Genomic DNA, 26687 nt, shown 5'->3' with positions numbered 1-26687 from the left:
AATCGCTGGAATCCGTGAGGTATCGCGAGTTCCAATCCGCCACTACGTTCAGTTCTCCGGGCAGGTATTCCGCCTTCAGTGACGTCTGTGACTGAAGGCAGAAATGCCCAAAATCCTTCGATAATTCTGTTAACATCCTGGATTTCGTTCCTCCTAGGTGGTTTATATAACAAACTGCTGAGATGTTGTCCATCTTCAGCAGTACGCAGGATTTCATCCTCCCTTTCGTGAAGGCTTTGATCACAAAGGATCCTGCTAGTAGCTCCAGGCAGTTTATGTGAAGACGAAGTTCCTCTTCACTCCATTTCGCTCCTGTCTGCAGGTCTCCGCATCAGGCTCCTCAGCCCAATCGGCTTGCGTCGGATTCTATTATCAGGTCTGGTCGGTCTCCAAAGATGGCTCGCCCATTCCAGACGTCCATATTCTTCAACCACCATTCCAGTTCGGTTATCGACTCTTGATCCAAAGGTACTAATTGATGATACCTCAAGCACTGCTGCAAGTGCCTTATCTTTAGCCTTTGCAGTGCTCGATAGTGTAAAGGCCCAGGAAATATGGCTTGAATGGAAGCTGCTAATAGCCCTACTATTCTCGCCAACACCCTTAGGAACACCACTCGCTTCTGCAGACATCCTCTTATCTCTCTTTTGATGTCTCGCATTTTCCGAGCTGGCAGCTCTAGAGTGACTCTCTTGGTGTCTAGGATAAATCCTAGGAAGTCTAGTCTCTGTGCTGGGATGGTATACGACTTCTCTGCATTGACTAGAAATCCTAAGGATCGTAGCAGGCACTGTACCCATTTTGTCTGGTATATCAGTGCCTCTCGGTCCTCGGCTAGTAGCAGGAGGTCATCTAGGTATATGGTCAACCTGATGCCTTTTTCTCAAATCGCTGTGGCCACTGGTTTCATCAGCTTGGTAAAAGCCCATGGAGCTGATGCAAGCCCGAAGGGCATGGTCTTGAATTGCCAGAATTGTCCTTTCCAGCAAAAAGCTAGGAAGGTCCTGAATTCCTCTAGTACTGGGACCATCAGGAGGGCATCCTTCAGATCTAGTCTCGTCAGCCAGTCTCCCTCTCTGAGGGAGTCTCGAAGCTGGTGGATGCCTTTCATCTTGAAATGCCAGTAGACTATCCAGTCGTTCAGTTCCTTCAGGTTTATTACTGGCCTCACTTTCTCTTTCCTGTGTACTAGGAACATGTTGCTCCTGAAACTGGGCGCTCTTTGACATTTCTCTATGGTGTTTTTCTGTGCAAGCTGTAAGCTCCTGATTTAGAAGGATCTGCTCTATGCGCGCTAACTGTTGGGGGTGTGGCCTGTGCTCTTGGATGGATGGCTGTATGAATTCTAGGTGCAGCCCCGATATGGTCTGCAATACCCAAGCATCGCTGGAAAGCACGTGCCAATTTCTCCAGAACATACTTGTGCGCCTTCTCTCACCTTGTGTGAATCCTTTTCCACAGCCAGTTCTTCTCCCTCTGCATCCCTTCGGGAAGTGCCCTCTTGCTGGTAAGAAGGAATCCTGTTGCCTGTTCTCCCAGTATTGTGCTCTGGGATTCGCGGGTCGTCTTCCTCCTTGGTTTCGACCAGCCACGCGACCCCTGTAGTGGCCGGTCTCGGTAAAAACTCGGTTAGGGAAGATCTTTCGAATCAAAGCTTGAGCCTTCTCTAGTGAGGTATAGGTGCCGACGAAGCGGCCCATTTCTTTTCCAAATGTCTCTCTGAATAGGAACCCTTGAGCTTCTTCTCCCGCTTCGTATGACGCAAGATCACTGAGTTTGGGATCAATCTTTAGCAATAAGCCTCTCCTCTGTTCCGAGGCGATAGCGCAGTTGGCATTGCCTGCTAAACAGACAGCTCTCTGTGCCCAGCCTGCTAGGGCGTCCGGGTTTACCTCTTCCCCTGTGTCTCTGGCTCTCTCGGCCAGTCCATGATCTTTGCTAATGGGCCTGCTAGGTCCAATACCTTTTCCTGGCAACTCTTCTAGGATCTGTAGATGCCCTTACGAGGGTCCTTGCTGGTCTTAGATACGAATGTAAGCATTTTGGGATCCAGATCCGTTTCGGCTACCTTACCCGGGAGGTCTGGCCTTCCTGAGTCTCATGGTCATGTATTGCGCAACTCTTGGCGATGGTTGCCATTCTGATGACCTTGGGTTTCGGATACTGTCCGGGTTGAACATATCCTCTTCCACCTCCTCGAGGTGCTTCTCTTTGCGGGCTCTTTTGCCTCCGCTGGGCTTGCTCTCCTCCTCCTCTATTACCTTCTCCTCATCTTGGGAGGGTAGTTCACCTTCCGCTGGCTCCTCTTCTGAGCCTGGGTCATCCTCCCTATCCATTTCCACCCCGGGAGTGGGGGTTGTGAGGTCCAGCACTGTCTGGCGCTGCAAATTTGCTTCTCTAAGCTTTGCGAAGGCATCGACTACCTCCGGGGCCTTTGGTTTCGCCCCATCCGAAGGGCCCTGGGGGTCACAAGAGGCTTTCCTCTTACAGGCCTGGTTACTCCCCATCGTCCTGCTGGAGAGGGCTCTGTGGGCGTGCGATCTGCTACGCCGGTGCCATCCTTGGGCTGGTGCAGAACTGCTTCTAGGTTTTCCAGCCTTTCTTGTAGAGGTTTCACCCCTTGTGCCACGGCCCCCACTAGTGAGTTCCCCAGCACCTCTTTGAAGCTGGCAGCTAAGTCCAGAGACTGCTCCTCTTCACTCCACTCGAACTCCGACATTCTGGGAGGTTGCTGTGTGCCTGAAATACCTGAGACAGGTGTGTGAGCACGCCCACCTCACTAGCTGGGCTGTATGTTTCTTTCTAATAACTATCTGTGTTACTGTAGTGCTTATTTACTATAATTAAAATATATATATATATATAAATATATATATATATATATTTTTTCATTTAAATTCACTTCTTTTTGTGGCTGCACTGGCTGTGTAGTGTTTTCTAAATGCCAGAGGCGGCGATTTCGCTTCTTGGGACCTCTGTGGTCCAAATCCTTCGAGCTTATGTGCTCGTGCTTGTTCCAGGAGCCTGTGAGCCCCGAGCGTGTGAGCGCTTGCACTGGCGGGCTCTCTGCTCTCTCCTGCAACTCCGCTGCTACGGGTGATAAAGTGTGGCTTTAAAGGTGTGTTTTCTCTTCCGAACAAGGTCAGAACGTGATCATTTTATTCACTGCTGTGCCCGGGCTGTACACTTGCTCCGCGTCGCAAAGATAATGCGACGCGGGCACAGGAGCTCTGGCTCCGCCTCCCCAAAGGAGGGGGCCGGATCGCCACGGCAGGCTCTCGCTTCGGAAGAAGCTCTGCGGGCCTCGCCAACGCTGGGCATACACCACCGATGTCCCAGAGATGCGGCACGGGGTGGAAGCATTGCGGGTCCCTTATAATTGAATTATGTAATATTTTGTAATCTTCCTGGTCGCGGCCTAATTACGCGTGCAGTCTAACATTCTGTGGGGTATGATTAATCCCTTATCTTGTTACTACACGCTCTGTGCTTAACATATTAGCATTGCTACAGCTGTCCAAACACTAATTATGTCTATATAATCATTATCTACCACCAAAACATGCTGTAAAGGGGAGATATATAGAAAATGTACTTATCTGCACGAAGAGCAGTAAAAGAAGAGGAGGAGCTCAGGGACAGGATGTGGTCATAGCTGAGCAAGGACGGAGATGGACTACAGAGACTATGGGGATTGTAGTTCAGGAAGAAAAAAGTCACTTTGAAACCTTTTTTACAGTTTTGTATTGGTTTTGTTGAAACTGCTGAGGAGTAGTAATAAAAGAAGTTGAAGCATAATGCTCACCTCCAGTCTTGCCATAGAATTACTGCAACTATCCAAATGGGACAGGCTGGGTAACAACGTACTAAGATGGATGACCCAATTCCTCATGGACAGAAAAGAAAATACCTGGCTACCCCCCTACAGAAATGGGGCTTGGGGGTGAAAGAGAGGTGAGCGGAGGGTCTTCCCCGCTGTTTGTGGTTAAAATAAGCAGCAAAATCGTCCCCCAAAAATGTGGTGAAATTGCCATTTGGCAAACAAAAATCGACAAAGGCTCATAAAACCTTGTCTTCAAGCTTTGATCTAACAAAAACACAGGTACCAACCTCACTGGACGACCCACACAAGTTAAGTATTGGATGACCAGAAACAACCTGAAACGCAATCCTGACTGGCCTCATTCATGATTTACTCACCTAGTGCACACTTCACCAACTAATCCCATGGCCTACACGGAAGAGCACTTGCCCGAACGTATGGAAAGTGGTCAAGAACGTAAGGAATTCTGATGGACAACAGATTAAACCTGAGACCCCTTGCTGCCACATCACTGTTCCATTAAGAATTAATTATGTCAACAGCATAGGGGAGAAAGGATAGCTCTGGGGTGACGCGTTTGCCTTGGATCAAGACAACACAGCGCAACACAGGTTTGAATCCTGATCCTGCACTGAGAAACCCCTCGCTGGTATCAAGTGCGTTATAAAAGAACAATTAAACTGTATGTTGGCATTCTGGATCATGTAAGAAAGAAACTACAACAAGACTATATATGAGACTCGTTTGTAAAGGCCGCAACACATCAGCACTTACAATGCTTCACTGGCTCCTGACTTATTGCAAGTAGTCCATCCATGTATTGCCCACTGTACTTTCCCTATGCATTCTCTCTACAACGTTCATCAAAGATGACCACACAGTATTGGTGCTCCACCAGTTTTTGCTCATCGGTTCCCCTCCTTGACCTAGCTCCTAGATGCCCCATTGCTGTTTTGTTTCGGATTTTCCACAGCATCAAGTGCCTACCATGACTCTGCTCCTCAATATCTTCCACCATTAAATTGCTCCACTGAGATTTTGGTACCACTATCATCTGTTACAAGGTTTCTCCCACTGCTATTTGGCTTCAATGTGACTTGGTCCACACCATTGTCAGCTCCATGCTGTGCACTGCCAGAGGTAGTGACCCACTCTACGGTGCTCCAGAATTTGCCTCAAGATTGCCCTGCCCCGAAGTGCACCACTAGTAGGTGTATGGCACGGCTTCACTGGAGACGATCCTTCAAATATCCAGCGAAGTCTCTACTGCCTGTTGCCCTAACTATACATTTCAATATCTAGTTCCACCTCATAATAGCCATACCAAGCCACCCACACACAGCAATGTAACATCCCCTCCCAACACACATCACAAATCTCCAACTTTAGCACAAACTTTTGAACCAAAGTCTAAACCAATGTATCCTGGTATCATGAGTCCACATGCCTCCCATTTAGAAAAAATATGACAAATGCTTTCGAAACATACCATGTGGAATCACACCCATACACAGAACCCAGATAATTCTGTCCTAAAAGCACAACACTGCAGTAAAGCCATCTTGCATTATCTTCTGTCCACCTAACCAATGCCAACATCCCTTAAGACCCCCTATTGCACCAGGAGACCATGCAAATGGCAGTGGCGTGTAGTCCTAAACGCAATAACATAACATATATGTTACAGTGGGGGATTGAAGAGAGGGGGAAGGGGCTGTGTGAGAAGAGCAGGAGAGAGAGAGAGAGTGAGAGAGAGAGAGAGAGAGAGAGAGAGAGAGAGTTGTAAGGTGAGTGGGTGCACCGGATATGTGTGTAGCTGGTGAGGCTCTTGCATGATAGCTGCTTCTTAGCGGTAGGTGAGATGTTTGAGAGGTCAGGAATATGTGTTCATTCTGGAGGGTTAACACCCAGACTGATTTCTGGTTGCGTTAGGCCTGAGGAGACGCTTAGGTCAGCAGTGTGTGCTCAGCTAGCTGTGTTTAACTAGAATGTTGAGGAGTAAGAGGCAGGTGTTAGTATGAGAACAGCTATACTGAATGTGTCATAGTATCACTGTGTTCTAGTTGAGTGGTGGTGTATAGGAGAGGAAGTATCATATGGTGGTTTTCACTAAGGCTGTTCCATCCACTCCATCCGTTCCATCCACTTCATCCCTTCCGTCCGTTCCATGTACTCCATCCGTTCTATCTACTCTAGCCATTCCATCCACTCTATCCGTTCCATCCACTCCATCCGTTCCATCCACTCCATCCGTTCCATCCACTGCATCCGTTCCATCCACTGCATCCGTTCCATCCACTCCATCCGTTCCATCCATTCCATCTGTTCCATCCAATCCATCTGTTCCATCTACTCCATTTGTTTCATCAACTCTATTTATTCCATCTGTTCTATCCGTTCCATCCACTCCATCTGTTCTATCCACTTCACCTGATCCATCTACTCTGTCTACTACATCGGTTCCATCCACTCCAATCCGCTCCATTCGTTCCATCTGCTCCATCTGTTCTATCCATTCCAACTTTTCGTTCAACCCGTTCTGTTCCATCCACTCCTTCTGTTCCATTCACCCCTTCTGTTCCATCTATTCCTTCTGTTCCATCCATGATATCATGTGAGTTGTGGAGAGTCCTGGATATGGAATTTTAACTGTGAGATTGTAAGTGGTAGGATTTGATCGCTAAAATGCAATACTGTTTAGAGCATTCTTAATATGTCTGCTATCGACACACATATTTATGTACACACACACACATACAAACACACACAAACTTCACTCCTCCCTTCTATCTCTCTACTCGGTTTGGCTCTCACTCATTTGGCACACAATTGGCACTTGCTCACTATGCCAGTTAACTGTTTTTGTGTCAAATTTTTGTAGGACGAAATGAATAATCTGAAAACATGGTAGGCGAGTTTCGGTCCAGACTCTCTGCATCTTTGTGCAATCTTGTCCAAATCACTCCCTTTCTCTGTTCCTCGGTACACCTCTCCGACAAAATTAGGAGTGGTGGTATTTAGTTTGTTTGCTCTGAAACTTTATTTTTGTGTTAACCTGGGTACAATTTGGGAGAAGGCAGCTGGGGTTCCAATCCCAACTGTTCAACATCACCCACATTGTTTGATTCTAGGTCAGGGGTCTGCAAAATGTGGCTCTCCAGATCTTTTGGACTTCAACTACCATTAACCTCTGCAAGGATAACCAATGGTGTGAGATCATGGGAATCATAGTAAAATAAATCCAGAGAGCAACTGGTTGCAGACCCCTAGTAAATAACCTTATATCACTGTGCCTGAGTTCATAATTCTGGCAAATGGAACTGCTGGAATTGCACCGGCTTGCCCTGGCACTTAATTTGGATGCAGAATATGGAGGACAGAGGCAAGGGTTCCAATTCTGACTTCCACACATCACTTACACTGTGTGATCCAATGCAAGTCGCCCGCTCTCTTTGTGCCTCAATCCACCTCTCTGGCCAAACTGGGAGTACAATGTGGGAATGTGCTCTGCTTGCTCTGTCAATTCATTGGTGTCAAACTGTTGTGGGATGTGCTTCAGAATTTAGAACCAGGTGACCCATCTTCCAATCCCAGCTTCCCCACATCACCTATATGTCCCACGCAAATTACCTCATGTCTGTGGTTAAGTCCACCTATTTGGCACAATTTTGCGTGCATAAAACCACTATAAGAAGTAACTGTCAGACAAGCATTGGCAATGCCAACAGCTTGGGATTTTGTGAAGGCATGGGAAAGGCTCTTGCCAGGCATTGTCATAGTGGTATTAACTGGCCATTGATAGTAGCAACTGCAAAATGGTGCCTATAATAGCAGTACCTGGTAGATTCCTAATACTTATACTCAAGCCAAAACTGTTGGCTTGTTTTTAACATGACTGCAATGAAGGACATGCATAGAGCTTATATATGGAGAAGCTGAAGGTAGACTTTTCATTAACTCTCAGAAGGTTGCTTTGAAGGAACACCAGTAGTCACTTTGAGAGCAAAGTTTGATACTAAGACTTGATTAACGCAAGCTCAAATATTTCCCATGAGGAGGTATTCTGTGCACGGAGTGGCAGGGACTAGGTGGGAATGACCATGGGGATTAGCATGGCCATGGGCATTCAATTGGTGGGCAAATATCCAAACAGCACCTACAAGCTGTGTGGCCCTCCTCATATGTCATGTCTTCCTATTTGTACTCTAATGCAATAGTTTCGTCTTATAGGTGATGCCAATGCACCACCTAATAAACCAACTACTAAAAACTACAAGAAAATAGCCATTGATATTTTGTCTGGAAGTGTTTAGTGAGGATCCGCTTTCACTGTTAACCAACACTCCTGCCTCCTCACATACGTGCAGGCTCATTTCTGCAAAACGTAGATATGCCTTGTAGGTCAGGTCGCCTAATAGATAATATTCAATATTCCAGCAATTCTTATTAACTAACCTGAATAGAAACAGTGATGTTCCTTCAATTAATTTATGGCACAATATTTAAAAATGATGTAATTTCTACTGCCATACAAGCACATTGCATTAGCCACTGCCTTTTTTGACAAATATGCATTCTATTCAGTGGGAGCAGAATGTACGGGCACAAACATGATTCATTGCTGTGCCCATCTCTTTATTGTTGGTGACCTGGCCTATGCTTCACAGGAATCTTTCATGTGTCCACCCCTGCGGCTCTATACCTATTTTGCTCTGAAAAATGTTCTGCAAATGTTCTAAAGCAACAAGTTAAACCACATCATTTGAAGGCAGAACACCCCCAAACCATCCTTGGGTTGGTCGGCTTGCTTGATTGGCTCAAGCTGTAGCAGCCACTGTTCTACATGAGTGTTGTGCTGTAAATACCTATAAATGACTGGGTGCCATGAGAATTACACAGCTCTTCTAGACGTGTTGGCCTCGTGTTTAGCGAGATAAACGTGCATATTGGTATCTCCGACTCCAGATGTTTGTCAGATGTGGATCATGGTATGGGGGAGGAATTGGGTAGGAACAAGATGGATCTGAGCTCTGGCACCATTTGTCTTGCCTAAGTGCTGTTCCTTTGAGGCCCGGGGCCAACACCAACAGCTCCATCAGGATTTTGCAGAGTGGAAGATGATAACTAGTCCGGTGCATTTGGGTGCAATGGCATTTCCTTTATACATGGGTTAGAACCTGTGCCTGGAAGGAGTTCCTTTGCACAGGTCTACCATAACTTGATGCAGAAGTCATCAGCTGAACCCATGGCTAGGCATATCCCAATAGGCATAGTAAAGTCCCATGAACGAGAATGAGTAGGAGCACTTTTATCATGTTGTATATCGATAGCCAGTTTGAATGCCTTGGGGAAAGGACTGTTAATAAATCCCAGAGGAGTTTGAAAATGTACCGCTTTGATTTCCAGCATAATAATGGAATATTAGTAGTTTGGCCCAGATGAGAAGGAAAGGCGCCATACAACGAAGACTGCACGGGCCCTGAAACTGTAAACCCGCAAAGTTGTTGTTGGTACTAACAACATTATTAACATCACCGACCTACTGTACGCCAGCTTTCCGTGGGATACGCTAATCACAAGAGCACTCCTGCAGCAGCAGTTAGTTGAATCTTTTGAATAGTATTTACAGCTGTGATGGTCGTGTCGAGTCGCACTGGACAGTGTTCTCCAAGCTGGTTAGAGTACTTGTCTTTCGATGTTGGGAAGCTTCCAAAGACCTCTACCCTTAAGGAGGATCAGCGGGACATGTCTACCAAATTCATATCTGGTGCGTCTAAGTGCTTGGGTCTTAAAGCAATGTTTGGGCCCTCTAAGGCAAGATGATAAAGCATCCAAACCTGATATGCTTGGCCCCATCTGCAGGGCAATATCCATGTGCGGATTCATAGAGACACAGGAACTGAAGAGCACAGATTTGCTGATGACCCGTTTTTTCACTTTGAACATCTCTGAGTCTCTCTTCCAACTCCTCCTGCCTACACTGGCAATATGAGAAATCAAAATGGCTGCTACGCCTGACAGGTTGTCTCAGCCTTGAAAAACAGAAGTGAGGAAGATCCCACCTGGCTCCCCTTACCTAACCACTGGCTTCCATTTTGTACGGAATTCAATTACAGAGATGTTAAACACGTGAATTAGAAAACAATAATGGAGAAAACCAAATGTTCTGTCTGTTGTATATGGGGAAAGCATGTCCATGCACACAGACACACTAATGCAGATGGGGGATATGTCGAGAGGAAAACAGACCGAGTGGAGAGAAGGTGCAGGAGGGGTGGGTGGATGGATGAGTATGAACATGAGGATTGATAAATGAATGACAATGATAGAGGGTATGTGAATGGATCATCATTTGGCACACATCCACATATGTTCCTTTGCACTCTAGTACACACAGCATCCTGAAATGTTGGCTTTAAGCATCCAAGGAGCGTCTTCGCTCTGAATAGGGCAGGGCCATTCAGGGACATATTTCACTTCACCCAGAAGATCAAAAATGGTTGCCCATGTGCCACGGGAGAAAAAGAATACTGAATAAAGCGATATCCTGGTGGGTAGGTCACGAGTTAAGTCCTTGCCTCAACTATGAGTTTGGCCTTCAATACGTAAAGTGGGATTCTGGCAAGGGCCCCTCAGCCCTCCACCCTTCCCAGAGTGAGTATTATTAAATGGAATCACAGCATCTATTAGTGCAGGATGTTATTATTACAATAGATGCCGACCATATGGCCCCCATGGCAAGTGGAGAGAGCCAACATATGAATTTACCACTGGTGTCAAGCACCTTTGCACAAGCCCTGTGAAAGACGTGTGTGCCGTACGATGGGAGGCAGGAGGGTGTAACAGCCCAGTCTGACCTGGGTTTGGACTGGCCTAGGTCTGTTGTAGCTTGGACTTCCTGTGAGTACCACACAGCACATGAAGAGATGTGTTCAATAAATTCACGGCAATGGTACAACTAGGCTAACATTTCGGTTGGGCGTGATAACCCTTCAAATGTTGGGAGAGGCGCTAACTTCAGAGACTGTGGGGGAGGGGCAAACGTACTTGTGTTGTGGCATCTAACTTCTTTATGCATTCTAATGACACTATTCTGGTGAAGCTTCAATGTTCCAAGCAGTTAACTCTCTCCACGTCTCAGACCACACACTTAAGGACTGCTGTGACAATGAGCTGTCTCCTGTTCCCCCACCCCCTTTCCAATCACTCCCCTGGCATGTAAGTGCTAACACCCCATCACTATTTCAATTGCCTAAAAATGTATGCATATGACTGCAGGTGCTAACAATCAAATTATTTACGTTTTTTAACAGCGAAGGCGAGGCGCCTTTTAATGTCGGTGTCCTGTTCTGTCCGGCCATGGCTCTGTAGGTCAGCCAAGTCAAGTCAAGTCAACATAGCCCAGCATTTTTGGGGGGAGGGGAGAAAGAGCCTGTGGCAAGTGCCCAGTCTAGCGATATCTATTGTCCTCATGCCACTGTATACTTAAGCAAATTGTTTCAGGGAACTAAGCGCTCTCACATCAGACTCTAATGTGGCAATAAGCCTCAATTCTGCCGGCCATTACTGCCTAATGTAATGACCCTGGGGTCCATAGTTAAGCCCCTTTTCTCACCCTAGTCCCTTATATTGCCCCAATCCCTTTCCTTTCCCACTGCGCCTTTTTTTTTACCCTGACAACCCTAAAACCCCTGTTTTGCACAACCATTTCCCAGGCTCGCCTCGCGTTGGACCCTTGGAGCCAGGCCAGACCCCAGGATCGGCCTTTCCCATGAAATGTCTGGCTCCCCCAGGTATAGGCACAGCGCCGAAAGGAGAGATGGAAGGATCGGCCTTTCCCATGAAATGTCTGGCTCCCCCAGGTATAGGCACAGCACCGAAAGGAGAGATGGAAGGAGGAGTTCCCTGCGCCAGGGGGTAGGTCTGGAATGTACTCGCTGCATGCAGAGCTGTAAATGTGTAACCAGGGTTGTGATCTGATTTCTGGTAAGAAAACCTGCCTATGAAAAGCAGCATGTGTGCTTCCAGTGCATATGGTTTCAGGGAACTGCTCTGTACGTACAGAGCTCATGGTGGTGGTGTGAGAGCACGCCTGTGAATTCGGCTGCATATCTGTCGAACGATCTGCTGCACACATTTTCCCGAAATAGCCCAAGCATGATATTTTTCTTCATGGTTCCTTCCTTCTGGCATGCCGCCAGGAAGGTCTCTTCCGCACCTCCCTGCCCCCTTCTTCCACGGCCCCCCAATGGGACTCTCTCTGAGAGATATCGTAGGCCTGCACACGCATGCGTCGTGGCATTCGAGAGTTATCCTTGGGCCTGCACACGCATGCGTCGTGGCATTCGAGAGTTATCCTTGGGCCTGCACACGCATGCGTCGTGTCATTGGCTGCAAGTGGCTTCTTTGGGAAAGCTGCAGATTCTGACCTCGAATTCAATTGTTCTGCGTTTATTTGAAGAAAAGAAAATCACAAGACCTCAGGGAATTAAGTAAACGGTTAATTATGATACAGAGGCTGGAAAAGGCACGGCCATGAAGGCAATGCTGGGACCATTACAAACGATTATCATTTGCAAAAAAAAAAAAAATGCGGCATGTTTGGATTCCCCAGTGATTGTTGGAAGCTATGGCGAGAAATGTAATCAAGTTTCACAAATAAAAAAAGCACATTTTTAATTAAGTGATTAAATGTAATTTTAGGTCGTAGCTGCCATTACGAATTATTCAATAGAACTCTTTGTTAAGTTAAACTTTGTTTAAAGTCACTACTGCGTTCTATTTTTTTGTAATGGGTTATTTATAACATGCTTAATACCCAGAGGTTTCTAAGCACGGACCGGGGAGGGAACCTGTGTTGCTTCACATCGTCTTGCTTCCAAGAGGAGCGTGTTGCTCCTGAGCTATCCTCCCGAGACAAAGAAAGACATACCGGTAAACTCTGAAATATCCACCGACATGGCCTGAGTGTCATGGACGGTGGAGACAAGTGATAGCTGGGGACTTACCCTTGCTGGGGGCTGCCTGAATGCCCCAGGGCATTGCACATGGGATGCCTTGGTCCCTGTAGGCTCACCCAATCTCTGGTGGGAAGTTTGGGTGGTGTGAACATGCCACTAAAACATGATACAAACTACCTATCCGAGGCGTCACACCGTCAACCTAAAGTATGACTCCACGCCACTAGCGCTTCGCCACTTTTTCCATTAAATCAAGAAAACTACTCTGTATTCCAAACCAAACTGAATTTGTTTATTATTTCATCATATTTAATATTTTGTGGGTACCAAAACCAGTTAATGGGCCTCATTCCGAGTACGGCGCTAACCAATGGCGCTATTAACGCCTTGGTTGACGCCGTACCCGGACCGGCAGCGCCTTGGTGGATGGCGGAATCACCGCCCCATTCCAAGGTTGGCAGGGCGGTAATTCCCCATTCACCAAGGCTCTTCCCCATTCCCAAATGAGCCCCCATAGGGCTCAATGGGAATGGGGAAGATGCAAATAACGGTGACCGTTCATTACGGTCACCGTTATTGGCTTGGAGGCCCCTTTGCGCCCTCGACTTTAACACCTGCTCAAAGCAGGCGTTAAGGGCGAGGGCGAAAAGGGAACTCGGAGTATGGCAGTAAGGGATCACCGCCACCGGTCTCGTTACCGGTGGCCGCTATCCCTTACCGCCATACTCGGAATGAGGCCCAATGTCTCTTATTCATTTAAACCTCTTCTAAATACAGAACAAGGAGATAGAATCGATGTGCAGGAAACAAGTGAGTGCTGTGCCAAAACATAGTAGACAGTAATGCTCCACACTTTAGGAACTGCGCCGCACTTAGTTCTGGTGAAAAAGGTATGTGTTTAATATGTTGCCCTTTCCAGATAACACGTGTTTCGACACACAGGTGTCCTTTTCAAATCAGGGCTAATCAAATCTATCTTCCACATCTAGTTTTCCAATTCAAAGAAGCAAAAATTGTCACGGGATGCATCCCCCTCCCTATCACTCAAGGTCTCCTGCCGTCAGTAAGATTCATGAGAAAAAATGTGCATAGATTTAGAATGCAAACTTAGAATACATTGGATGCAAAGCTATCTCGTGAATATTCATGAGGGGTATCCTGAAAATCCAACATGTTTCTGGCCCTCGAGGCCTGGAGTTGGACAAGTCTGATCTAAGTGCTTAACTTATTGATGTTACAATATTGACGTAGGGTGTAGAGGTCGAGGACTTAGTACAGAATTTTGTTTCGGTCAAGTTAATTGTATGTGTATATTCGTGTGTTTTTCAATAATTTTGTTGCGCAAGTTAAGTGACCTGAATTTGGCTGGAGTGATATGAATGCGAAGCTTCGCCATTTTTAGTTTTGACCAATAGGAAGGGAAAATCAATGGTGTTCGCCATATTCCAAATATGTTGTCCCCTGAAACTGATTCAATTTCCATTCATTGTAGTATTTGAGGTCTGTGCAAAATGTCAGCTGTGATGTTCTTTCCTCCTGCTACACGTCTACAGAAAGAGAAACCCGATATCTGAGTGGTAAACTTCAAAGCCGATGGCCTTTTAATGCTAGCGTACAGTATGATTCCTCCTCTCCCTTGTTTGTGAATGTGCAGTATTTTTGGCATTGCCCATTGGCCCAACCTTTCAAGCAAGACAACGTACATATAGCTGCAAGATGCATAATGATGTATAATTGATGTATGATTACTTGCACAGTGGGACCTCTCAGCACTAAATGAAGAAGACACATTGATGAGCAGAACAACTTTGAAGAGATGCACCTTTCAAAATGGTATCTTAGAAAATAGGCTCTTCAACGGGGCATGCTTTTGATGGAGCTGACCATGCTTAACCACTGTTTGACACATCCTATGGTTTAGGCTGGGGGTAAAATATATTCTGGTCTTCTCTGATTATCACAGGGTCCTCATTGTAGACATTAGTGAGGGATTAAATTGACGACTGACATCATATTCCGAACAGGGACTTTCTCTGCATGATTTAGCAAGTTCCTTCCTGTAGAAAGAAAGCTGAATAGAATAGGTGGCGTTATCATCGTTTGGTGTCAATGTGGCCATCAGGTTCTGAAGGTAACCTCTTGAAAATTAATCATCTTGGATGAGCTGAGAATTTGCTTTTCAACACTTCCAGAGTGCACCAGGGAGTATCAAATTACCAGCATTGCCCTAGTTTCTGACGCTTGTTGCAACCTAGCCAATGCATTATGTTCAAGTAGACAAGGATGTCTTTTCTGCTGAAATGAGCAACCACATTGGCCAAGCATTTTGATAACAGCCTTCATGCTGATATAAGCCCAAGGTTCTTGAATTGATAATGCTTGATTACCAAGTTAAATCTCAGATACTTCCTGTGCTTGGTATGGATTAGAATGTACAGGATCTGGGATTCTAGAAAGGACGTAAGAGCTTCTTTTTCTGGACATAAATATCTTCAGAATACTCCTCGATTTCTCTGTTCATTAGGGCGCCACCCAATCGACTCCCTTAAGTACACAATGGGCAGAGGGTTTAAATTTGGAGAATAACTAAAAGGTATGCTGGTAAACTGTGGATTGTGAACAGATTTGTGGATCCGCAGAACACGCCCGTTTAATGCCATCTTTCTTCAGGCATATAGTGTACTTTGAAACCCCTCCTCCCATGCAGGTGTTGTGGCCCTAAAGGGATTGCGGGTGAAGTCAGGAGATTTTCTGGTGATGTTAGGCAGCTCGTAGAGCTCTCTGAAGTTTGTGAGCTGATGAAAGGGCAGGCTTTGCACTGAGTACGTTTTGCAGAAAAATGAAGCAGTAGATGCGGCTCAATAAAGATGCTTCGGTTTCCTCTAGGGGCTTTGTAGGCAGATAACTGGCCCTTTACTGTTAGGCCATCACCATCAATTTCACCTTGTACAGCTTGTAGGCCTGTGTCCCTTTAAAAGGTATATCCAGGATTGTTGCCTATACTTCAAACCGGAAGTCATAGAGCTTTAATAAGGCTTCCCCTCCAAACACTACCCTGCGGGACCATTGTGGAGACCCATAGTCAATGACCTGACCTACATAGAGGACAAGGCCTCCTTCTAGCAGCAAGGGAGTTTGGATCTATGTGAATACAGCGATTTTCTTTTAGGAATCCCAAATCATCTAATTTATTTTTCTTTTAAATGCATTTCACTGCAATTTAATGTCGGGGGAGGCTCCTGCACCCGCCCCTCCACCTCCCTCCGCCATATTTATTACCCTAAGCCAACCCACCCATCTATATTGCAGCGTAATGTGTTAAAAAATATCCCATGTTATGGGATTCGATGAGATTTCTACTGCTTGTTTGACCTTTTGTAGATTAATACTGTTATCACAAATGTCCCTAAATCATAAGACTAAGATGTCAATAACAAGGGAAAAACAACATTAAAGGCCATACCATCTACTTACTTTTTAATTTTGTTTATTATATTGAAAAGAAGAGACTGTAGTCATACTACTGGAGAAGACTGCGATTTGGCACTGATGCGTTGGAGAGCTTCTCTGGAGAGGGCTACTCTGAAGTCATACATTTACTAATTTGTCACTTTTTCATTGAGGGGGGGCATAACAATAGTTCCTTATTTAGGAATATGACTGTCATCTAGCTTGAAGGCAAAGATCACATTCTTTGGCCACACTTTGAAAGTAGAATACATGATCTGTCATCTCATATGTCAGACAGTTCCATGGTAACCTAATGAGCACTCCATTTCCGGTCTCGATACCGTACCCTCAGAGGTCCGAGGTGCAAACGGGCGAAATGCTGTTCCTCAGGCTTTGGGGGCAAGAAGGAAGCAGCTGGAGGCTGATGCCCGTAGCAGGTAAGTGTGGAGTGGGCCTGCGGGTGGAGGGTGGTCGAGAGGCGCAGCGTAGGCTCCTCCCCACACCACCAAAAGGGACCAGGAGATGGGTGTAAACAAAAGGCTGACCTTGCGGGTTCAGTCTTTGAGCCCTGGAATCTGCAAAGTCAGTGTTTTGAACACGGCCTTTGGACCCTGAACTGAAAATTCTCATATAATGCATCTGAATTTGCAAATGTTCTTTGAGGTGACACAAAATCCTTTCATCAAACTTTGAGGAATGGTGTCATTCTCGGGTCTAGGTTGGAGGGAGACATTTTTCTGATGGATAGAAGCCCTAGGTGAGAGAAGACCCACTGTTAACATGTGGGCTGATGAAGGCAATGAGTGCAGACCGAATTAAAGAGGAAGAGCAATCTCCCGACAGGGGTCTGGACTGCTCAGCGAGGGGGTCTGGACTGCTCAGCGAGGAGCCTGTGAGTAGGACTTGCTTTATGTCAACAGGACATGCTGGTCCTGATGAAAGGAGGATGCAATGATGTAATGGCTGTGGATGAGAACGATGGTAGCTGTACCATGATACATGACTCCGAACATGCCTACATAATAAAGGAGGCGGCTGTAGATGGAATTAGGCAGGAGGATCGTGAACGGGCCCGTTTATCTTCTATGCCAAGGGAATTACATTGTTCTGTCCCAAAGGGGTTGGATTCCAGTGCTTAACCCTTTTGTGTTCCTTTGATGAGAAATATCTCTGAGAACATTTTGTTCTTTTTTTAGGGGAGAGGTCCCAGGTAACGAAACAGTTGTATTTCTTTAAAAACGAGTATCACGTTCTAAGACCTTTGTGTGCTTTGTTGCCAGGTTTAGGTGGCACACAAGACAGTTTGCCATTATGAATGTCATGGTAGGGGCACTCTTACTGTGGGTCCTCTGAACCAATATTCTTTCGAGGGCATTTGTTCGAGGGCTTAAAGGGAGAAGTTTGCTCTTTTTGTTTTTCTGCACTCAAGTTTGAAGGGAAAGGGAGGATGAGCAAGGGGGCAGCAGTCTTCGGTTTTCTCGGTGGGCAATACGGTTTTATGAGCAGGATGGTTAACCCTGACAGCCTTTAGTAAATATCATTCCTGTAGCTGTGGATGAATCATAGTAATGCCACGGTTTGATGAACATTGTCGAAATTCCACCTGACACGATGATAATGGCAGAAACTCTATCACGCAAATCCAGAAACCAACGAAGCAGAAACAATTCTAAAATGGAGGCCAGGAAATGACATCCACTGCCCATTTACTCATTGAGTGACCTGTAAACAGCCACAAGAAGATGAATGACTACATGCGTGTCACTGTTTTAAAAAGGTGTCTGAGGATTCTCAGCCACGTGGCTGAGAAACATGTAAAGAGCCTTGTGAATCTAGGAAAGATCTGGGCCTGTATCCTAGCTCTGACCTGTAGCCAGTGGCCTCTTTTTATAGGTCTGCAATGAATCTGTCAGTTGCACTCTAAACCAGGTGTAGGCAGTTAAGCTGGCAGTCTGGGAATCATTTAGTGTTTACAGTGTGTTGGCATGTCACTGATTTAGGTTCCGATTCCTGTCTCAAGGGTCTGGGGGATGTAGCAGGGGTATCATGAGACGGCCGACTCGAGTTCCACAGAGAAAAAAGAAAACTACATTCCTTCTTCACCCAAACCATGGTCCACTTATCCCTTCATCCTTCTGAGGTCGATAAAATGAGTACCATTAAGTTGGGTAACATCAGTTATCGGTCAATAGCACCAAGATGCCCCTCTGGGGGGGAAACATGCGCTCTACAAATACACCTTTTATGTTATGTTGTGTTACCCAACAAAGGGGAGCTACAGAGACATACCAGGAATTAACAGCATTCACACGAACGTTTCTACACATTTAGGGAATGAATTAGACCACTCTAAACCTGGTCAGTGCACCATTCTAAAAAACATCAATCTTTGCTATATAAATCTTACTTACTTTTCCTGATGTTGGTAGGAGTCGTTCTTTAGACTCTGTTCAGCAATAACCATTCTTTGGTATAACAAGCCTGACAAAAAGACAACAAACATGGTCAGCAGCAGCATTTCAACCAGTACACCCCTGACTACAACTAGTTTACTGATCAAATGGCTGAACTAAGAACACTTTAACCATCAAATAAAGGGTTCCAAGGAATGTCGGCTGGGCTCAGTTTTGCCGATGATGACTGGTCGCCAAATACAATCTAGCAGTGTCTGAGTAGCTGCCTTTAAGATAATATACACATATGGTAGAACTCTAGTGAATTTCAGGTCACAAAACCTGCCACCAAACCCTGGTCGTGATGCAGAGGTATTTTATTGTACCACACTTTATTCTTAAAAGCCTAGGAAAAAGTAATGACTGGATCAAATAGGAGAGGTTTGCGACTACTCACACAGCTTGGTGTCTTGCATGTCCTACCCAAGAACAACACCCTTGTGCTGGAAACTCCCCAATGTAACAACTGTCCTTATAATGACCTGATGCATACACAGTCTCAACAAAGAACACATCAATGGACAAACTGAGGAAGGGAAACAGTAATTCAATAGTGACCTTTTCTCTAGACTAAAAGAGTGTACGTCATTTCATCATTTAACTAGTGATGCAATTGAATATGTTGAAGATAAAAAGCAGGACCTGGACCGTTTCAAAGGAAGGGATTCTATAACCAAGCCATATACTGTTGAATATTTTACAGACCCTTCGGAAAAGATGGCTTGCTGTGCTGTGCCAGAACAGGGAAGACTAGTACATATTATATTGAATGTGAAACATTTCTAGTACTTGCATGGTATGGTACATCAGCTTCCATAACCATGCAGATACCGGCGGGTGGTCTACACAAACCGTTGTCCCAGGGCATCCTCACTCTTCTAGGCTATGCCAAGGAAAGGCTCCAGAGGAATCTAGAGGCTTCTGGGTAACCCTCCTGCTTTAGACTATGGTGAATGAGTAGAAATGTGCTCTGGCTTCACTGAAGCACACCGACTGACAAGACGATTCTACCCTCCACTCTATGTAACGCTCCCTGTATCATACAGTTCTCTGTTGTGGCCTAGCTGGATTTGTGCTACACACATCATCTACGTACATAAACACATTAGCAGGCACACCATTGTCTGTCTGCTGCTGGTTGCATTTTGTGCATCATGTAACATCATGCTCGTGGTGTAGGGAACACGGATGTTACTCTTCAATTTTGACAGACGCTCCGCAGGTTAATTGATGTGTTAAACCTCATTTGAGGATATAGCTGAAGGTCGTGTTAGGTTCTTATAGAGGACGAGGGGTTTAACTCAATCACACCTGAACCTCAAACAATCTGCAGCCCCCGAGCAAGCTGTGGCACTCAGAGAAGTGAGTGGGGAGGTATTACATGATACACATGTGGCATGTAAATGGGGACCTGAGGTGGAATCATGCAAAGCAGCTGATAGCAGACAGCAAGAGACAATAACACAAGACATACCTGGCGTTTTCCTTTCCCTTTTCATCTGCTTTGCATAGTCCAAGCCAATGGCGCAATAAGGTTTAGGGAGAGTTAAGAGCTTTTTGCAGAAAGTGTACACTCTTTCGGAGAGATCATCAGAAATATAAGGTGCCTGAAAAGATCCAGGAGAGATAAATGTGCATGTTATGAACCTTATTGTATTCAAAAAATAAAAAACTGCATGGGATGTCTCAAAAACCTATATGTATACATTGCATAACTACCTCTTAATACATATAGCAGCGTCAGTCATCAACATACCAGGCTGAACTCACTACTACTGGTCCTTAGTGAAGTCCAGGAATCCCACAGGTCATCCTGTAAAGTAGTCCTCTCTCCCACTGCATAAAAGATACGACTCTTCATGAGGTCGGTAGTCTGGCCATATCTGATATCCAGCTCTCCATGTGAAGATATTTGCAATTCTTCTAGTTTGTAAAGACAATTTACCCTTCGCACTGCTCTGGATGAGCCAGAACATCCCGTCCACAGGGAAACTGTGTAAAATCACAGTGGATTTTACTGCAACCACTGGCACGGAATGCATGTTTGTACTTCGTACTAGGACATAGAGGAAAGGAAATTGGCTGCAACTCCCAATAGTTTGGCCAATTGGAGTGATCAGAACAGTTTAGCGCTCCACCAGGTAGAAACTAAGGATGTGGCCAACAAACCAGAGCCCATGTAACCTTCTACGCAACCACAGTAACACAACATTTTCTATCATTTTGATTGGCTAACTTTTTTAGCCAATTTCATAAGGCAGCTCGGGCATTTAAGGCACCCTATTATGCCCTTGGACTTGGAATGACGCGTCATTGTTTTGTTTTGCACTTCTTGCATTGCTCAAGACCTAAGTACTTACCGCTGGAGATCCCAAAGAGATGGAGCATTGAAGCACCGCCCCTCTCTTTATTCTGTGAGCAGAAAAGCGTTGCTTTTATGCAACCAAAGAAAAATGCCACTTACAGTAAGATGTCCGACCGTGGAAAAGACTGCGGATGAGCTGTGGAGTGAGTCAACTTCACGGATTCATGGGAACCGATACCGTACATTCCAACCCTCAGGATCCTGTCGAACCAGTATACATGATAGGTTCCTTTGCGTGTGCTGTGTTCAACTTATCTGAGGTTTCGGTAGCACGCAACAAGCTTACCAAGTCACCCCAGAGCACCAATATTGCAGAAGAGGAATGGAGACAAAAGAGGGCAGAGGGAATGGAGGGCAGCGGAGGAGAGATAGAGAATAGCCATAAAACAATACAGCCACTTCTCTTTCTATTTCTGAGCATAATTATTTTGAGTCTTAGAAAATTGGGCTAGGGACTATCCTGCAAGGTACACGTAAAGACAACAATGATGAAACGTGTGGTGTGGTTTAAAGTGAAGTATGGCAGTACTACGACCTCCAACACAACATTTGACCAAAAAGATGCCCTTTACCAAGTATAGGCATCGCCATGTGTGCATAGGAGGGTAGGGAGTTCCCTGTGAATCCGCTCCCAGAGCTACTCTGAGAAAAGCCATGAAGCTGAACTGAAAGTGTTTGTGACACAGCACAAAAAGACCACGAAACACGCAGGTTTCAGATCCTCACCAGAAGGTGAATAAAAGCAATGTTTCGAAGCCCAGATTGAAACACATGGGCCTCATTACAAGCATGGCGGTGTGGGTAAAAGTGGCGGTAAAGTGGCAGTAATTCTGTTACGGCTCTATTATCATACTACCATACTATGAGTCTGGTGGTATTGTGAAAGATTTACCTCCAGCAAAAACAGGAGGAAAATCTTCCACTTTCCTGCAAAGAATCAACGGAATTAACGCAGCAGAATTACCGATGGTGGTAATTTCACCGAAAACCTCATGGAGTCCTATGGACTACAAACAAATGGGCAATTACACTGCCCTACCACCACTTGTAATCCCGTGGTAAACCCATGGGACAAGTGGTGGTGATGATAATAGAGTTTGGAGGTAATTCGGAAGATTTCCTGCCAAATTACCACCAAACTCCTAATAACGTCGATATGGTGTTTATAAAAATGAGTTGATGTAAGGGCTTTGAGGGAAGGTGGTGAGGGAGAGTGACCACATCACATATCTGGCTGCACTTGTGATGATACCTAGGCTACCACACAGGGCAATGCAATGTAGGCGGCACCAACATCTGAGGTGATATGCGCTGACATGATCATGGGAGATCTTGGCTCATCCACGCAGTCAGCTGCAAAATCCAGTCCGGTTTCAGAATGACCAACACACATGCAAACCATCTCCAGTGAAATTCATATTACTGCATGCTGGAAATAGGACAGGATGGCTGAAATAATGTGTCTGCAAAGATCCTCTATTACTGCTTGTTCCTTTATCGGTACACCGCTCAAGAAAAAACTAGCCTCCATGTCTGCTTCTTCCGCATTGGCATGTAACAACTGAGAGGAAGTTGGGAGAAAGTGAGCAGAGGGACTATTGAGTGTGTGGCTGAGCCTGGCTGTATCAGATGTGAAAACCCGCTGTCATCACTTCCTCCCAACTCTTACACTATGGGCCTCATTATGAGTGCGGCGGTAATGGGTTAACGGCGCCAGTAAGGATGCCGGTGGCGTTAACCCCTTACCGCCACATTCCGAGGTCCCTTAGCAGGAGCCGCTAAAGGACCAGCGAGCTAATAACGGGCCTGTTATGAACAGGCCGTTATTAGCTCCCTCCCCATTCCCATTGAGCCCTATGAGGGCTTGAATGGGAAAAGGGATGGGTATTTTGAATGAAGAATTACTGGGTCCTCCAAGGTTGGAATGGCCTGGTAATTCCTCATTCAAGGAACCCCGACCCGGACCGATTTTGGAGGCAGCCATGGTGCTAAAAGCACCATGGCTGACTCCAAACTTGTAATGAGGCCCTATGTCTTCAAAGGAGCAATAGCTCAGCTATGCAGTCAATTTTGCAGCTGACAACTTTTCCACCTGGCTTCTGTGGGGAGGAAGGAGGTCCCCTCTAGTAGTGGGGATGACCCCTTTGACAGGTCAATGGACATGGATGTTCTGGGTGTGAAACCTGCCTCTTCACAGGGGATGAAATATTGCTCTGAAGTGGCTACAAGTGGAAGCTCTGGCTATACCCTAGAAAGGGCAATAGTCACATATGATCTTCCTTCTTGAATGATGAAATATTTTGGAAAGTGAAATGTTTTGATGTATTGCCCGAGATGAAGAAGGTCTGGGACATGTTTCAGATTGCTTCCCCGAGATCCAAAACATTTGGAGCTAGGCTCATATCTCTTCCCCGAAATGATTGATATCTGGGACTATGCTCAGGTCACTTTCTTTAGATCCAAAAGGTTTGGAACTAGGCTCAGATCTCTTCGCTGAGATGCAGAAGGTCTCAGACAATGCTCAGACCTCTTCCCCAAGACACGGATGATCTGGAACTATGCTCATATCTTGCCTGAGATGCAGAATGTCTGAGAATAGGCTCACATCTCTGCCCCAAGAAGCAGAAGATCTGCGACTAGGCTCGGATCTGTTGCCCGAGGTGCAGAAGGTCTGGGACTAGGCTTGTATCTCTTCCCTGAGACACAGAAGTTCTGGACCAAGGCTCAGACCTCTTCTCGAGATGCAGAAGCTCTGGGACAAGGCTCAGATCTCTTCCTGGGATGCAGAACATCTGGGACTAGGCTCATGTCTCTTCCCCAAGAAGCAGAAGTTCAGGGACAAGGCTTAGGACCTCTTCCCGAGATGCAGAAGCTCTGGGACAAGGCTCATATCTCTTCTTGAGATGCAGAAGCTCTGTGACAAGGCTCAGATCTCTTCCTGAGATGCGGAAGGTCTGGGACAAGATTCAGATCTCTTCTTGAGATGCGGAAGGTCTGGGACAAGGCTCAGATCTCTTCCTGGGATGCAGAACATCTGGGACTAGGCTCATGTCTCTTCCCCAAGAAGCAGAAGTTCAGGGACAAGGCTTAGGACTTCTTCCCGAGATGCAGAAGCTCTGGGACAAGGCTCAGATCTCTTCCTGAGATGCGGAAGGTCTGGGACAAGATTCAGACCTCTTCCTGAGATGCAGAAGGTCTGGGACAAGGCTCTGGTCTCTCTAGAAGACGTGGATGTCAGACCTTTGGAGCACATCCTATGAATGGCTGATTAGCTGTTTGCCACTTTCTGAGCTTTGCGAATTCCAGGCTTTTAGTTATTTGCTGCGCAGTTAAGATCACAGGAAATAAGGAGATTGTTGCCAGATGGTTTCAGGTTTTGTGGTCAATGAATGAGTGAGCATTGGAAGCTGTCCTGAAGAATTAGCCTGCTTCAAACATAACCCACAATGGGCCAAGGAACCTGTCTACTTCACACTCAGATGAGGCTCTTTCAATCAGCATGACCCCATCTTCCTGCTCTTCTTTAATACCTTCCTGTGTTGTCTGCACTCCCAACCTGTATCCACGCCACTGCATTCTGCAGACCCAGGAATGGACACTTCAATCGTGGGTCCAGTACTGAACTCCCAATTACACAGGCATCAGTAGTAGCTGGTGCAGAACATCAGACTATTTACATTCACTTAAAGGAGACAAGGGAAAAAGTAATTTGCTCACGTGGTCCCACAATACTAATAACCCTTCTCACTTTGTTAATTCGATCATTCACTCAAGAACACATGATAGAAACTATATTAATTAATGGTTACACCTGCATTAAAGGGAGGCAGCTCAATCTTTATGACACAGTTTATACTAACTGGTCAACACAATGTCTTGCTTGTATTAAGAATGTCCAGCAATTGCTTACCTTGACCACTGCATACATGAGGGTGTGGAGCAGGGGGACAATGTGGTGTTTATGATCTCCTCTCTCAGCCTGCAAAAAAAGGACCAGATATGCTTATTTGGCTTTGTAACTATTGAAATATTTGAAGAACAATTCTTCCCCCTCAATCCTTCTTAAATTAGCAAAGACATGGATCTGCTGGGGAAGGGTGACCACTAACCCCAATGTCCTGGCCTGAGAGTGGAGATGAATGTAGAGGAGGGCAGAGGGGTGGTGAAAAAGTGAAGGTCTGTTGGAAGAAGGGGGTGCATGTGTAAGCAAGGTAGAGACAGGCCCATTTAGTGTGTGCTTGTTTTGCCAGCCAAACTACAGATGAGCAAATACAAAAACTAGAAGATCTGAGCATGGAGCTTTTTTCTTCATATGTGCATGTGCGAGGAGGCATGGGTGTTCGGTGCTGTGTATGGCCAGTGGGTGGGGGGGTGAAAATGTTTTTCGCACAAAACGTTCTTCGCTCTTGAGTTTTTCTTGTCCTGTTAAAGTTCCCCTTGTCATGCTGGGCCTACCCATTGTACCAAATAACCCCTCTGTGAAGCACGCATATGGGACATGCTGCCTGTGCGGTGCTGTTTTGCCGGCTTAAATTATCATTTGTCTGGTATGCTGTGCCAAGCTTTTGCTATGTGGTTGTGCTATGCTACACTATGCTACATGTGCTAATCTGTGCCATTCTTTCTTAGGTTTGGTATAATACAATGATCTATTAGGACCTGTGTTTTGTTCCCAAATGCATCTTTCCTGGAAATGTTGACATGAGTTTGTGATTTTGATGTACATCTTCCTTTTACTATAAGCTGTTTTTGTTGTATTATGTCTATATAATGTTATGTTTTATCATGTTGTTTCTTATGAATGAAATAGTTCTTTAAATACAGTCTCATCAGTGTTGTGAAACAGCCAGAAGGCAACGTGGCACTCCACAAAACCCCCAAATACGAAAATAATGCATTTTATCAGCACTCAGTTCATGAAAAGGGTCATAACGCCCAGAGCATACCTGCAATGCAAGATTGTTAACCCGCTTTACATCCCCTTAAGACCTAATAGGCCCTTGTTGCCCTCTGTTGACAGGGGAAGGTAAATGGATGGAGAAAGAATCCAGACATAGTGCAGTCTGTGATTTGGATGAAGCCCTGGATTGTCCTGTACAAAACAATTTGGTAACCTGTGAAAACACTGCCTCTATAAAACCTCGTTTCCGGAACGATATTAGTTTTACTACTTTCTTGATCCACCATCGAGCACATGAAGCTCACCAGAATGTGGACACGTCTTTTTGTTTAACCAGGAGGCAAAAAATGTATCCTTTAGAAAGCCATATTCTTTCTCAAAAGAATTTTTGACAACCTTACAACATTTTTATCTTAGTGGCAGCATGAGTTACCAACTTGCTTTTTACAGATTGTACAGTTTTCTGGACAAAAACTGCACTTGTAAATTCAACGTTTTCCTATAACTTATTATAAGTGGGAGGTGATAGAGCTATGACATGTGCCCCTTTCTTCAGCTGTTAGCACGGGCATAATGAGGTCCATATTTAATCTCCAATTGGAGGCTTGTGTCTGCCCCAGTGGGCACGAGGAGAGAACATGCGCCCCAGTGCCATCCTGATTCACAAAGAGGCTGAAACAGAATCCTTTTTCTAGCCCTTTGGGTGAAAAGTAAGGTCCCTGCTCATTTTGGGATC

The 26687-nt window shown here is 45.6% G+C and overlaps 1 protein-coding gene across 2 annotated transcripts in view; it reads right to left on the bottom strand.

The window, feature by feature from the left end:
* PIK3R6 (phosphoinositide-3-kinase regulatory subunit 6) overlaps positions 1 to 26687 on the bottom strand; it is a 409768-nt gene that overhangs the window by 144842 nt on the left and 238239 nt on the right. For both annotated transcript variants that reach the window (XM_069654586.1, XM_069654587.1), the window contains exons 6-8: positions 24962 to 25030; positions 20161 to 20293; positions 18645 to 18714 (exon numbers count right to left, since the gene is read on the bottom strand). In XM_069654586.1, coding sequence (XP_069510687.1) covers positions 18645 to 18714; positions 20161 to 20293; positions 24962 to 25030 — 272 coding nt within the window. The remainder of the gene's footprint in view (positions 1 to 18644; positions 18715 to 20160; positions 20294 to 24961; positions 25031 to 26687) is intronic.

The sequence above is a fragment of the Ambystoma mexicanum genome, chromosome 3q, assembly GCF_040938575.1.
Source record: "Ambystoma mexicanum isolate Mex_15411 chromosome 3q, UKY_AmexF1_1, whole genome shotgun sequence".
Classification (NCBI taxonomy): domain Eukaryota; kingdom Metazoa; phylum Chordata; class Amphibia; order Caudata; family Ambystomatidae; genus Ambystoma; species Ambystoma mexicanum.
Note: the sequence above shows the minus strand (reverse complement) of the source record. Positions and strands in the feature narration are given on the sequence as shown.